At 39.3% G+C, this 16,310-nt stretch overlaps 1 protein-coding gene across 1 annotated transcript in view; it reads right to left on the bottom strand.

Moving 5' to 3' along the window:
- The window catches only part of MYO3A (myosin IIIA), a 286,656-nt gene that overhangs the window by 3,003 nt on the left and 267,343 nt on the right, over positions 1–16,310 (bottom strand). Inside the window, exons 31-32 of the mRNA XM_006139727.2 lie at positions 13,129–13,169; positions 10,107–10,250 (exon numbers count right to left, since the gene is read on the bottom strand). Of these exons, the coding sequence (XP_006139789.1) occupies positions 10,107–10,250; positions 13,129–13,169 (185 nt within the window). The remainder of the gene's footprint in view (positions 1–10,106; positions 10,251–13,128; positions 13,170–16,310) is intronic.

Raw genomic sequence — 16,310 nt, 5'->3', positions numbered from 1 at the left:
GAACAAACCAAGGTAATGAAGAGAGAGTGAGGTAGGTGTAAGTGTGTGAGTGTGTGTGTGTGTGTAAGCTATTTCACAGTTAGTGGTCAAGAAAGGCCTCTCCATAAGATGACATCTGAGGAGAAACCTGAAGGAAGAGAGCGAATGAACCATGTAGATCTTTTCTGGAAGAGCAGTCATTCCAGGATGATGGATCAGTCAATGGAAAGATTCCAGAGGAGCCTTTGGACACATTATGTGTGAGGAACAGCAAGGACACCTCTGTGACTTGAATGGAGTAAGTGAGGAGGAAAATAGAGATGAGAGCAAGAGGAATGAGGCTATTGTGCGGCAGGGGATTTATCTCTTTGGGACCATGACGAGGACTTGGATTTTACTTAGAGTGAGAGAAATATTGAAGGGTTCTGAGTGAAGTGACTCGTCAAAAGATCTGGCTGCCCTTGTGAAAGCAGAGTCCAGTTGTGAGAGAGCGTGATAGTTCAAGCAAGATGGATAGTGGCTCAGGCAGTTTACAGAGAAGGAGGTGAGAGTGGGCCAGGTGATGACCATATTTGGGAGACAGAACTGTAAGATAGACTGAATGTAGGGTGTGAAAGAGAGGGTCCAAGAATGTCCCCAAGGTTTTCACCTTAAATAATTGGGAGGATGGAGTTGCAATTTAATGAGATGGGGAAGGCTTCAAAAAAACATACGTTGAAGGGGAGGAATAAAGATTTTAGTTTTGGTTAGGCTAAGCTTAGGATACTTAATAGATTTTTTAAAAAAAATTATTTTATTTAACTTTATTTATTTATTTATTTATTTAATTTGACCAGAGAGGGAGGAAGGGAGGGAGGGAGGGAAAGAGAGAAAGAGAGAAGAGAGAAAAGAGAGGAGAGAGAGAGAGAGAGAGAGAGAGAGAGAGAGAGAGAGGAGAGAGAGGGAGAGAGAAAGCGAGCTGATACTCAAACTGTGATTGCCCATGTGGGAGTCCAACACCCTTAACCACCATGCCACCTGCTGGCACCAGGATACTTAATAGATTTTTAAAGAGGAGATATTGAGTAAGCAGTTGGATATAAGTTCTGATCTAGGCTAAATATTTTGGTTCAGGAATTTAAGTACATAAATACTATTTAAGGTTGGCAGAGTACATGTTGATAAATCAAAGGACTGGGACACTCCAGTATGACAGATCAGAGGGAAGGGGTCAGCAGAAGAGAATTAGAAGAAGCAGCCAGTGAAACAAAAGGCAAATCCACAGAAGTACTGTCCTAAAGAAAATGTTTAAAGGAAAAACCAAACTGTCATGGGTGTTAAATGCGTTAGCAGGGAGAGTTCAGGATTGAAAACAGATCATGGAAAATGGTCTTGGTGACTTTGGCAAGGGCAGTCATGGAGTGTTGGAATAAAAACAGGCATGAAAAATGGCTCAAGAGAGAATGGAAAGAGGCTATGGAGGAGGTAGTATCGCCATTCCTTCACATATTGCTTTTTTTGCTATAATAAAGAGCAGGAAAATGGGTGGTGTTGAAAGGGTTTGGGTCAAGGATGCTTTTTATGATGGGCCTGATAGCATCATGTTCCTAGATTCCCAAAAATATACTTAGCAAAGAAAAGAAACATCCAAGATGCAAAAGAGAGAGGGGACAATTGCAGGGCAAAATTCTTGAGCAGGGGCAAGGCCTTGTTCAGTGCACAAAGGGAAGGCTCGAGCCTTGGCTAGGAGGCCAAACAGTTATCCATAGTCTCCTGAGGGAAGGTTATGGGTAAGTGGTAGGAAATTTAATAGATCTGGTCATGGGAGAATGTCTCTGTTCTCTGTGACTATTATCTCAGTAAAATACGAAAGAATATTATCAACTGAGAGTGAGAAAGTATTGAGGGTTTAAGAGAGGAGGAAAAAGTGAATTAGGAAAGTGGGATAATGAATTTTTAAGGAAATGTGGTATTGTAAAATAACTCTAAGGGACAGCCTAAGGTGTATGTCACATACATTGCCTCTAATACTTTTTTTTTCTTTTTAAGAGGTTTTTGCCTTAGGGTGCCTGTGCTTGCGAGAGAGAGAGAGAGCGAGAGAGAGAGAGAGAGAGAGAGAGAGAAATCATCTTACAGGGGGATAGCCATGCCAGAATCCCTTCTCCTCCATTCCCCTCATGGAGTCTTGGGCATGCACACACATGCATCCAGTGTGATTTTCAACCCACCAGTCCAGGACTATAACCAAGGTTGGCCATCTGGGAGTCCAGCAAAGTAAGTGCTATGCCATCTCCTGGCCCCTTGTCTCTAATTCTAAGGACAGCACTAAAAAGCCTTAGATTCTTTCTATCCTCAATCTGTGTTAGCAAACAGTCTGATTCTAGTTGATACAACTAGCAAGGAATGGAGAGGAGTGAGGATTCAAACCTAGATCTATGGCACCCAAATCTCATGCTTTTCCCACTCTAGTTTTCTTTACTTTTTTCTGTGGATGCTTCTTCCATCAGTCTCCCATCCCTTAAGTGACCATTCTGGTTCTAGCTTATCTTTTTCTTTGTCCATTGTCCTTATAACTTTGTTAAAAATCAAACCTTGCTATGCCAGCAATACTGCCCAACTCTCAATGCTCTGTCTCACAACAGAGACCCCACTAGATTCCATCTTAGGAAGAGATGAGATATTGGCCTCCTGCTGCACTCTAGCACCGTTCCCTAACCACTAATTACATACCACTGGCTTCTATGCATTTAAAATCCATGAGGAAAACAATCTCATTTATGATAGCTTCAAAACTTAAAGTAGGACTAAATTTAATCAAGGAAGTGCAAGATCAGTATACTGAAAACTGTAAGACATTGATGAAAAAAATGAAGTCACATGTACAAATGTGAAGAGATCCCATGTTCATGGATTGGAAGACTTAATATTGGTAAAATGTCCATATACCTAAAGCAATGTACAGATTCAATGTATCCTGGTAAAAATTCCAATGATATTTTGAAAAACAATCCTAAAATTTGTACAGAACCACAAAAATCACCAAATATGCAAAGAAATTTTGAGCAAAAGAACAAAGCTGGAGACACATAGCTACCTGATTTCAAAATTTACTATAAAGCTATAGTAACCAAAACTATATGATACTGGCATAAAAACAGACATATAGAACTGTGGAACAGAATACAGAGCCCATAAATAAACCCACAGATTTACAATAAATTTTTTCTGACAAAGATGCCAAAACACTCAATATATTATAAAGCATTTCTTAAGTAAATGGTGCTGTGAACATTAAAAATTCACATGTATAAGGATGAGCTTTGACTCCTACGTCTCATCAAATATAAAAAGAAACTCAAAATGGATTAAAGACTTAAGTGTAAGACCTGAAATTAAAACTACTAGAAGAAAGTATAGGGGGAAAGATCCATGACACCGGTCTGGGTAATTATTTTTTGGATATAAAATCCAAAACACAAGCAACGAAAGCAAAAACAGACAAATGAAATGATATAAAAGTAAAAAGCTTCTAAATATTAAAAGAAATAATCAAATCAGGGAAAAGACAATCCATGGAATGGGAGAAAATATTTGCAAATGATAAATCTGATAAGGGTTAATATCCAAAATATATAAGAAACTCAAGAGTAAGAAAACAACCTGCTTAAAAAAATGGCCAAAACATCTGAATAGTCATTTTTCAAAAGACATGGAAAGGGAAAAAAAAAAAAAGGGAAAGAAAAAATGAGTGACATCACTAATATCTGGGAAATGTAAATTAAAACTACAATAAGATATCACCTTGTATCTATTAGGATGGCTATTTTCAAAAAGTCAAAAGTTAGCAACTGCTGGTGAGGATATGGAGAAAAGGAAACACTAGTACACTATTGGTAGTAATAAAAATTAGCATAGACACTATAAGAAACAGTATGGAGGTTCCTTGAAAAATTAAAAATAGAACTACCATATGATCTGATAATCTTATTACTGTATATGTATATATCCAAAGAAAATGAAATTAGTATCTACAAGAGATATCTGCATTCTTATGCTCATTGCAACACTATTCATAATAGCCTAAGTATGGAGTTCTCCTAAGTATCTACTAAAAAATGAATGGATATACACAATAAAATACTATTCAGTCTTTACAAAAAAGGAAGGTGGAGTGGTGGCTAAGGCAGGTGGATCCCACATAGCCAACTACATGGTTTGACTCCCAGACCTAGAAGCTTGAAAAACACTGGGTGCATATTACATGTCCAAAATCCTGAGAGGAAGCACCAGCAGATGGAGTAATAGTTACATTGTTGGACTCCCACACAGCAGACTGTAGTATGGGACCTAGTGGTTTAAAACTCATGCTGGGAATGTGTGTGTGTGCGTGCGCGCGCCCAAGATCCAGGGAGGACAATGATGGAGAAGGGATTGTGGTGTGGCCATACCCCTCCATCCCTCCATCTCTTTGGTGAGTGCTTGGGCCCTATCACAAAAATTCTCTCCTGAAAAAAAAAAAATTCCTGAGAGGAGATTCGAGGAGAGGGTATTGTGACATAGAGATCCACCTTGGGGGTGCTTTCTCACCCACTTCCTCCCATTTTCTGAGAGTGCACATGCCCTATAGCAAAACTGAAAAAGAAAATCCTGTCATTTGTGACAATATAGATGAACTAGGAGAACAGTATGCTAAGTGAAATATGCCAGGCACAAGAATACAAATACCACATGATTTCACTTGTAAGTGGAATCTACAAATGTCAAACTCATAGAAGCAGAGAGTAAATGCTGGTTATCAGAGAGGTGGGAGCCAAGAGGTGGGAAGATGTTGGTCAAAGCATGTAGAATTTTAGTTAGGAGGAGTAACTGGACGCGATCTATTTTACAACATGGTAACTACTGTTAATAACAACGTATTGTATACTTAAAATCTCTAAGGAACCAGCAGTTAGCGTAATGGCTAGGTCGCTGGACTCCCACGTAGTCGACTGCGGTTCGAGTCCCGGACCCAGTGGCTTAAACTCATGCAGGGCGCGTGTGCGTTCGTGTCCAAGATCCTGAGAGGAGAATGGAGGAGAAGGAATTGCAGCGTGGCCATCCCCCCTGGGGGGTGATTTCTCGCTTTCTGTCTCTCTGTCTCTCTCTGTCTGTCTGGTGAGCGCATGTACCCTATAGTAAAAACCTCTTTAAAAAAAAATCACTAAGAGTAGATTTTAACTGTTCTCACCAAAAATAAATGAAATGTGAAGTAGTGTGTATGTTAATTAACTCAATTTAGCACACCTGTAAATACTTATATTTTAAAATTGTCAACCCAAAAAAAAAAGGGGGGTGGGAACCAGCAGTTAGCGTAATGGCTATGTCGCTGGACTCGCACGTAGTCGACCGCGGTTTGCATTCCGGATCTGATGGCTTAAAACTCACGCCGGGCGCGTGTGCGTGCGTGCCCAAGATCCCGAGAGGAGAATGGAGGAGAAGGGATTGCGGCGTGACCATCCCCCTGGGGGGGTAATTTCTCGCTTTCTGTCTCTATGTCTCTCTCTGTCTGCTGAATGCATGTGCCCTATAGCGGAAAAAAAAAAAAATAAAAAAAAACTCTCAAAAAAAAATGCAGCAGTATTATTGGTAATATTCTTTAGTCCCAGATCTACTCACACCTTCCTGGGTGATGTTAGTACTTGTGTGTGTGTGTATGTGTGTGTGGTGCTGGTTATAGGCTATACCATGTAGACTAGTTGTGTAGGAAGCTATTCCACCTAGGTTTGTGTAAGTACACTTTATGATATTCTCACCAAGACAAAAATACTTAACGACATTTTTTAAAGGTTTTGTCATAGTGCACATGCACTTGCCAGAGAGAGAGAGAGAGAGAGAGAGAGAGATACAGTGAGAGAGAAACTGAAAAATCAACCCCCAGGGTGGCACAGTACAATTCCTGCCACTTCAGTCTCCTCTTGGGATTTTGGGCATGCATACACACATGCCCAGTGTGAGTTTCAAGCTGCAGGGTCTGGGACTCGAACCACGGTTGGCCATGTAGGAGTCCAGCATCTGGGCTACCATGTTACCTGTCCCCATGACATTTTTTTCTTAGAGTGTATTCCTGTCATTAAGTAACACATTTCTGTAAAACTAAAATATTAAAGTAGTGAAATGTTGATGGACTGAAATATTACAGGAAAAAGAGGAAGGAAAACACACACACACACACACACACAAAGATACTCTTTCTTTAATAACATCGTCAACATACAGTTTAGTCTAAAACTTCTCCAACTGTCCTAAAATGTACTTTAGAGCTATTTGCCTGCTTTGCTTTTGTTTTCTATTTTAAATCCTGGATTTTATCAAGTTCACAGTTTGTCTCTATAATCTTCCTTAGTTTAGAAAAATCCCCTCTTGGGGTTACTTTGTTCAGCTTTGTCATATTAATATACTTTCTCTCCTGCATCAAATTCCTCGAATGTAAGGACCACATCTTATGCACCATTGTATCTGACCCTTTCTCAAATGCCCAGCATCTTGGTTTGCATAGGGTGTCAACACTGAGAAGTGGCTAAGGTATTGCCTCGAAACTCAGAGAGGCCTGTGTTCAAATTCTGCTTATATCTTACCTGGGTGACTGTCTGCAGACGTAACTTCCTCATCTATAAAACAGAGCAACAATAGCAACTGCCTCACGAGGTTGTGGTGAGGTTTAAAATGAGATAATGACCTTGCACCTAGCACATAGTAAGCACAATCTATGTCAAGTATTAGCATTCTTATTTTTATATCTACTTATTCTAGTGGGTATCAAATCTATGTCCATAGCCACCACTGGAACTCCAGGTGATGTGTTATGTCATGCTTTTACAGCAAACGTGTATCTGTCAGGGGAGGGGGAGATACTGGAGAGGGAGCAGAGTGGCTGCTAAAGTGGGAAGCAGGCAAAAGTAGAAAACACTGACCAAGTGCCGGGGGTTTTCACTAACTCAACCTGTGGCTTTGGGAAGGTCACTTAACCTTTCTGGCACTGGGCGTTCTCCTGCATAGGACTCTGGGCATAGACTAGAACACTAGAACATCTCTAGGCTCCAGTGTTATAGTTCTTGATCCCAAGATGGAAGCATACATCTTCTTTTGGAGACAAAAGGTAGAAATCATAATTCAGGTACCTTCTGGGAAAGCAAATAAAGATGATAATAGCCACGTTTATGGACTCTCTCTCCTATACCATATAGAGTTAAGTACTTTGTCGTTTCATTTCAGCTCTACAACATGGTGAAGGAATTATTTGTGAATCCTTTAGCAGTTGAGGAAGCGGAAGCTTGGAGAGGTTGGGTAACCTGAGCAAAGTCACTCAAACACTTAAACCTCTTCTCTTAACCATGTCACACATGGAGAGATGGGGGAGAGAAAAATAAAAAAATAAAAAAAAACTCTCAAAAAAAAATGCAGCAGTATTATTGGTAATATTCTTTAGTCCCAGATCTACTCACACCTTCCTGGGTGATGTTAGTACTTGTGTGTGTGTGTATGTGTGTGTGGTGCTGGTTATAGGCTATACCATGTAGACTAGTTGTGTAGGAAGCTATTCCACCTAGGTTTGTGTAAGTACACTTTATGATATTCTCACCAAGACAAAAATACTTAACGACATTTTTTAAAGGTTTTGTCATAGTGCACATGCACTTGCCAGAGAGAGAGAGAGAGAGAGAGAGAGATACAGTGAGAGAGAAAGTGAGAAATCATCCTGCAGGGGGATGGGCACAGTACAATTCCTGCCACTTCAGTCTCCTCTTGGGATTTTGGGCATGCATACACACATGCCCAGTGTGAGTTTCAAGCTGCAGGGTCTGGGACTCGAACCACGGTTGGCCATGTAGGAGTCCAGCATCTGGGCTACCATGTTACCTGTCCCCATGACATTTTTTTCTTAGAGTGTATTCCTGTCATTAAGTAACACATTTCTGTAAAACTAAAATATTAAAGTAGTGAAATGTTGATGGACTGAAATATTACAGGAAAAAGAGGAAGGAAAACACACACACACACACACACACAAAGATACTCTTTCTTTAATAACATCGTCAACATACAGTTTAGTCTAAAACTTCTCCAACTGTCCTAAAATGTACTTTAGAGCTATTTGCCTGCTTTGCTTTTGTTTTCTATTTTAAATCCTGGATTTTATCAAGTTCACAGTTTGTCTCTATAATCTTCCTTAGTTTAGAAAAATCCCCTCTTGGGGTTACTTTGTTCAGCTTTGTCATATTAATATACTTTCTCTCCTGCATCAAATTCCTCGAATGTAAGGACCACATCTTATGCACCATTGTATCTGACCCTTTCTCAAATGCCCAGCATCTTGGTTTGCATAGGGTGTCAACACTGAGAAGTGGCTAAGGTATTGCCTCGAAACTCAGAGAGGCCTGTGTTCAAATTCTGCTTATATCTTACCTGGGTGACTGTCTGCAGACGTAACTTCCTCATCTATAAAACAGAGCAACAATAGCAACTGCCTCACGAGGTTGTGGTGAGGTTTAAAATGAGATAATGACCTTGCACCTAGCACATAGTAAGCACAATCTATGTCAAGTATTAGCATTCTTATTTTTATATCTACTTATTCTAGTGGGTATCAAATCTATGTCCATAGCCACCACTGGAACTCCAGGTGATGTGTTATGTCATGCTTTTACAGCAAACGTGTATCTGTCAGGGGAGGGGGAGATACTGGAGAGGGAGCAGAGTGGCTGCTAAAGTGGGAAGCAGGCAAAAGTAGAAAACACTGACCAAGTGCCGGGGGTTTTCACTAACTCAACCTGTGGCTTTGGGAAGGTCACTTAACCTTTCTGGCACTGGGCGTTCTCCTGCATAGGACTCTGGGCATAGACTAGAACACTAGAACATCTCTAGGCTCCAGTGTTATAGTTCTTGATCCCAAGATGGAAGCATACATCTTCTTTTGGAGACAAAAGGTAGAAATCATAATTCAGGTACCTTCTGGGAAAGCAAATAAAGATGATAATAGCCACGTTTATGGACTCTCTCTCCTATACCATATAGAGTTAAGTACTTTGTCGTTTCATTTCAGCTCTACAACATGGTGAAGGAATTATTTGTGAATCCTTTAGCAGTTGAGGAAGCGGAAGCTTGGAGAGGTTGGGTAACCTGAGCAAAGTCACTCAAACACTTAAACCTCTTCTCTTAACCATGTCACACATGGAGAGATGGGGGAGAGAGTCTGAATGTCCTTAGCTGCAGGTTGTTCACTTAGGATTTTGAATAGATAGCTCCCAAATACCTGTCATTACTCCCATTTGTCCCATGCCATGTTTCCATCTTACTGTGTACCTTCAATCTCAAAACTTCACAAAGATTTATCAGAGAAAGAAACACAATTTCCAAAGTAGTTAATTAAGCTACAATGTCAGTTACTTAATGTCACAACGTTGATGGCAAGGTGAGAAATCTAACTTAAAATAAATATTTTTATTTTATTTTTCTTCATTTATTTACTTTTTGTCATAGGGTGCATGCGCTCACTGGAGAGAGACAGAGAGAAAGTAGAAATCATCTCCCAGCGGGGATGGCCATACTGTATTCCCTTCCCTCCCATTCTTCTTCGGTATTTTGGGCATGCACGCACATGTACTTGGCATGATTTTTAAGCTGCCAGGTCTGAGATGCGAATCTTGGTTGGCTATGTGGGAAGTGCCATGCCACTTGCTAGCCCAATATGTACTTTACAATATTTTTTGCTCTGACATGACTGATTCTGAGATGTTATAAGCACAATTAAGAAGCCAATAAGTGACTAAACTTACATTGTTAGAGCTGGAACATTTTAGATATAGCATATCACTTATTCTTAGGGGGATAACATAACTTATCTTCTATACTGAAATACTTTAAAGGGGGGTGCTATTAATAACTACACCAAGAAAACAGGCACAAACTGAGATTTTGCTGGAAAACTGGAATATCTGGTTGCTCTATCACAATATTTATGATTTTACTTTTAAACAACATATCATTCATGAGATGCGATATTAAGTAAGAATGTTCGGTCATTAGTTCACACATAAAATGAAAATGTCTAAAAGAAATAAAATTGTGAGTATAAAGTAGAAAATGCTGTACTTTAAAATGTAGTCTATTACCTTTCATTAGCTTTCAAACATTGTTTCTGGAGTTCCTGCGGTGGTCTTCGTTCCCTTAAATTGGGGTTCCACTCCTTTGATCCAGAATGACGAGGCAAAAATTCCTTATAATAGAAATCTTCCAAATCTAACAATTTCCCCTGACTGTAAATTAACACATAAATATATCATAACATCAGCCCAATTCTCTACTCAGTTAAGTTTATGCAATACTTTTTTAAATTTTTCGAAGTATTTAGTATAACTTAGGGGTAACACATACAGACCAATAGAGATGGAAACAGTCTTAAAATAGGCAAAAGTAGTAAGTAAATTACAAAGGAAACAGAACCCTCTTCTCTGAACCTGAATAAAATATGACCTTCCTGAAGCAGCTTTTCCTAGTACTATCACGTTTGACTTGGCATGAAATAAGCAGTTACGCGAAGAGCTGGTGGTTACTCTGCTTTAGCAATGGCTGGGCTGGATCGCAGTTCACTGTTGACACCTGGGCCGCTACTGGAAAAGCTGGCCTTCACGTATCAATGCAAAGTGGCTTCAGATTTTCTCGCTGTCAGTATACACCGAAATACATACACAGGCTTCATGATAACTTACCTCCTTCACAGGTCATCTGTCCTCTTCTTACCCTTTGTCTTTAGGGGATGAATTTCTGTGCTAGATTTTAATTCCTGCACATGACTTACAACAGGGGTATGTCCTTAACCACTTTAATTCTTAAACCTACTCAGGCCACAATCTGGTGTCTATAGTGTTCAGTATCTCTAGTCGGAGGGGGCTGCATTGGAGGTAAACAGGGAGGTCTGGAAAACTACCAGGTGTTACAGCTTCTAGGAAGATATGTTTTTTCAAGTTAGAGATACCTATTCATAAATGAATGTTCAGAATGCCACCAACTCATGAATATGGAGCTCTGTGTTCATGCATACTTAATAGAAGAGTGCTCTTTTGTTATTAGCACTGTCTGGAAATGAGTTGACATGAATATTGATTAAAATACAGTCATATGCTGCATAATGGTGTTTTTTCCACAAATGACAGATCTCATACATGACAGTGGTCCCGTAAGATTATAACGGAGTTGAAAAATGACTACTGCCTAGTGATTTAGGTGTCATGATGCATCACTCATGTGTTTGTGGTGGTGATGGTGTAAACAAGCCTACTGTACCACCCGTTGTATAAAAGCACAGCGCATACAATTATGTTCAGTACGGACCACTTGATCATGATGACAATATGTGACCATGTCCATAATGTATGCATTTACTATGCTATTAAGAGTGCATGCCTTCTATTTATAAAAGGAGTTTACCATAAAACAGTATGCAGTATTATACCAACAGCAGCTGGAAACAGCTTCTCTCGATTGCATTGTTGTCTCTTGTGTTTGATTGAATCTTGTGTTCTTTTGTTCATCATGGTCCCTCTGGTGGGCCACAATGTGAAGGTGGAAGACGATGATATCGATGATCCTGACCTTGTGCAGGCCTAGCTTTACATGTGTGTTTGTGTGTTACTTTTTAACAAAAAGTTTACGAAGTAAAAAATAACATTGAAAAATAGAAACATGCTAATAGAATAGGGCAGAAAATGCTTTTGGACAGCTGTACCATATGTTTGTGTTTTAAGCAAACTGATAAAGAGTCAAAAAGTTAAAAAATCAAAAAGTTTATAAAGTAAAAAAATTACAGTAAGCTAAGATGAACTTATTGGAGAAAGAAAATATTTTAAATGAATTTAGTAAACTTAAGTGTACAGTATTTGTAAAGCTTTGGCGATGTGCAGTGATGTCGGAGCCCTCATATTCATTCCCTACTCAGTCACTGACACCCAGAGCAACTTTCAGTCCCGCAAGCTCCATTCGCGGCAAGTGCCTTGTGCAGGTATACCATCTTTTAATCTTCTCCACTGTACTTTTACTGGACCTTTTCTATGTTTTGACAGGTCTAGATATGCAAATACTTATCATGTGTCACAATGACCAACAGCCTTTGAGATAATAACTGCTGTGCAGATTTGCAGCCTGGGAGCAAATGGCTACACCAGTAGACTAGTTGTGTAGTAAGCTACCCCATCTAAGTTTGTGTAAGTTGGCTTTATGACATTCACACAATGACAAAATTACCTAATGACATTTTTTAAAGAGAGATTTCTGTTACAGGTCATGTGTGCTCATTGGAGAGACAGAGAGAGATAAGGAGACAGAAAGTGAGAAATAACCCTCCCCAGAGGGATGACCATGCCATAATCCCTTCTCCTCCATTCTCCTCTCAATATTTTGGGTGCATGGCATGAGTTTGAAGTCACTGGGTCTGGGACGTGAACCACAGTTGGCCATGTGGGAATCCAGCAATGTAATGATTACACCATCTGTTGGTCCCCCTAACAACATTTCTATTAGACCATATCCCTGTTGTTAAGTAACACAGGACTGTAAGACTGTAACATTAAAATAATGAAATGTTGACAGACTGAAACACTATCGAAAAAAGAGGATAATATAAATTTAAGTGTGCCACACCTGGGCAGGTAACAAAAACATTACCTTCCTACAATCCATAAGAATGATAAGAAATGGAACTTAGCATGTGTTAGAGGACAAAAAGCAAAAAGAAGTTCAGGGAAAGGAAGTTCAAGATATGGTAATGTTCAAACTGACCAATTAAAAGCATTTATTCAGGAAAAAAAAAGCAGATTCTGTATCAGGGCAGTATAATTCATCCCAAACATACGGAGTTCTTAGTGTATGCTGCAAACTGCACTGGCTCAGTATAGTTCCAACAGGCAAGCTCTTAAAAACTACATTTAAACCATATGTTTATTGGGTTGTTGGAAAAGTTATGATGTATTTTTCTATGCAAACATGTGTCATGATTTTTCCAATGATCCAATATAATAAGAGCATATTCATTTCCAAATTTATCCATATACATCGGTGATTTTAATGATAACTTGAATATATGGATTTATATTTTAGTTTGAATAAGACAATTTGTTGAAATCTAGAAATAATAGTTACCTGTCTTTCCTTGGTCTTCGTTTTTCTTCTTGGATTGACTTCTAAAGGGAATAAAATAATTCAAAAGATATAATATCATGATGTTATATTATATATGATGTCATATATAATATTATGATGTTAATATAATTTAATGAATGTATTACTATAACCTTAATGAATACAGTAATCCCCCTTCATCTGAGAGGGTTATGTTCCAAGGCTCTCAGTGGCCACCTGAAGTCACAGATAGTTACTGAATTCTGTAAATACTGTTTTTTCTTATGCATACATACCAATGATAAAGTTCAACTTACAAATTAGGCGCAGTAAGAGATTACAACAAGTAATAACAAAATAGAAAATTTGTAACACTGTACTGTGATAAAAGACAAGTGAAAGTGGTCTCTACCTTAAATTATTGTACAGTACTCACCTATTTTCAGGCCGTGGTTAACCACGGGTAACTGTGCAAAGTGAGGCCACAGATAAGATGGGACACTGTACATTTATTCCTATAAAGTTACATAAGAAATAAGCAGGTAGATACGATATTTTAGAAATCTAAAGAAATTTGGTTTATTCAAAAAGTTACCAATTTACAAATGCGTGATTAATTTTACCAGGCCTGAACTGAAACGGATCTTTGCATTCCATATGAAAAAAGAGTTTACCACACAGTGACCAACATAGGGAGACTCGATTACATCAGGTGCACTGACCTACAGATGGGAGTCAGTTGTAAACATTTCTGGGGAACCCATTTCACTATCACAAGTGCAGCTGTGGCTTAAGCAGGGGAATCAGGGCTGCCTGATGCCTTACTTATAGTCAGTCTTCTCTGCATGTAAAGCAGAGGGAAAGGTGTGGAGGGAGTTGCAACAGCTCACAGAAAGAACGGCAATGTGACATCACCAACCTAGAGGAGCCCGTAGGCATAAACGCAGCAGCACAGACTACATAGTTTTTTCATTTGCAAAATATCTTTATGGTTGAGAACTTGGTGGATAAAGGCACACATGAGACCATTTAAGTATCAAAATAATTAGATACACTTTAACCAATACTTTGGGGACTGGCAGTAGCGTAATGGCTGAGTCGCTGGACTCCCATGTAGTCCACCACGGTTTGAGTCCCGGACCTGGTGGCTTAAACGCACGCCAGGCATGTGTGCGTGCGTGCCCAAGATCGCGAGAGGAGAATGGAGGAGAAAGGATTATGGCATGGCCATCCCACCCTGGGGGGTGACTTCTCGCTTTTCTATGTCTCTGTCTCTCTGTCTTTCTGGCACCCTATAGCAAAAATATCTCCAAAAAAATAAATAAATAAATAAATAACCAATACTTTGAACACGGACATCATGGTCCTTTATTTTACCTTCCACACAAAGTGATGCTATCTCTCGTAGGGTATCATGAGTACTGTGTTCGTGTGCTACCTCATAGGTTTACAAGTTGTAAGAGTATACATAGCTTTTAGGCTGAGAAAACAAATACCTCGCTTACCTTGAACAAGTTGAATATTACGATTGGCACCGTAAAAGTACAAGATAATAAAAATGGCAAGTTAATAAAATTTTGTAAATATTGAGTTTTTTTCCCCCTCGTATTTTTGAGACACAGTCAATCATTTTTTCTCAGGATTTATCCTTTGTGATGCTTTAAGATACTGGATAAGTCAAATAGTTTATAGTTTATTATTCTTATTGGTTGATATTTTAGTGGGCAGATGAGGTAGAAATGAATGTTGCAATGCATCAAGACTGGGAGGAGACCTTTCAAGAAATAACGCTGTATCCATTCCTGTCCTCCTTTCCCGTCCCTATTACTGCACGTTCTGGATCCAGTGCTCTTGGCTAAGCGGTGCTTACAAGTAATTATGTTACCAGCATAGGAATGGAGGCCACTAACAGTCTAGTTAATGATCCTTGGGACCGGGGTGATGTGTGTTATGGTGGTTGTTGTTTAATATGATGCTAGTAGTTTCCTGCAGAGGTCCTGCCTCCTTGATCTATTACCTGGAAAGAAAGCCCCTTTTTTTCTTATAACAATTTTCTATAGTCCGAAGTTATGATTAAAAGATGGCAGTATGTTGAGTGACAGGAGCCCTTTACACAGACAAGACTCAAATAACTTTCTGCACTTAAATTCTCAAGCCACTGAGAGCCTTTTTTTAAATACTGGCTCAGCACTTCCTCTGGGAGCGGGTGGAGACGGGCTGGTTCTCAGTTATAAACATTCTTAGGAGAGGGAGTATTGCTCAGACTTATTTCATCCTTGTCTGAGCTAGTGTATTCTAATAGAACGTAATTTAATAATACATTTTTCTAAAGTTTTTTAAAGAAGACTTCCAGGGGATCAACAGGTGGCATGGTGGTTAAGGCACTGGACACTCCCATGTGGCTGACAACAGTTCGAGTCCTGGACCTGTTGGCTTGCTTTCTCACTTTCCCTCTCTCCCCCTCTCTCTCTATGTCATATTAAAAATAAATAATAAATAAAACTAAGTACATAATTCTTAAAAAAAGAGAGAAGACTTCTAAGGGAAGTAGTTAATACAGCAAAAGTTGTGATGCAGAATTTGTAAATGAGGAACCAAGGAGGGGAAAGAACAGGTGTGTTAAGATGGAAACGTCCATGTGCCTGTCAGATTCCTAAGCAGCTGGGGATAAAAGGAAAGTGTGACCCATTAAAGCACCCTCTGTATCTTGAAGGAGGAAGTGTACCTTCTTCAAGGGTTTCATAATAATTAGATCCCACTGAGGCTTTATATTGGGGGCCTATTTTGCTAAGCTGAACAATCTTTTAAATTATACCTTTGAAATGACAAATTATGAATTTGAAATCTGAAATGAAAACAAAGAAGCAAATGCCCTACGCCAATTTCTCACAGAATTGGAGTAAAAAAGAAAAAGAGAAGGAAACAAAGAGGACTCAGTAAGTTTTTCTGGGGAGTTGTTTCTTGAGGCCTTTGAGAGAATAGTAAAATTAGCTCCAAAGACTTTAAAGATTCTGTTTCTTAATCAGCTATATCACAATATACCTTCCTCACACCACCTCTTCTGACATAAAGAAATACTTTTCTTTTTGGGGGGGGAGAGGTTTTTGCTATAGAGCGCACATGCTCGCCAGAAAGACAGAGAGAGACAGAGAGACAGAAAGTGAGAAATCACCGCCCCCCCCCCCCCCCGGGGGAGGGGGCCG

Source organism: Tupaia chinensis, unplaced genomic scaffold (genome assembly GCF_000334495.1).
Source record: "Tupaia chinensis unplaced genomic scaffold, TupChi_1.0 Scaffold000001_1, whole genome shotgun sequence".
In the NCBI taxonomy this organism is placed as follows: Eukaryota; Metazoa; Chordata; class Mammalia; order Scandentia; family Tupaiidae; genus Tupaia; species Tupaia belangeri.
The sequence above is the reverse complement of the archived record's forward strand: the minus strand, read 5'-3'. Positions and strand labels throughout refer to the sequence as shown.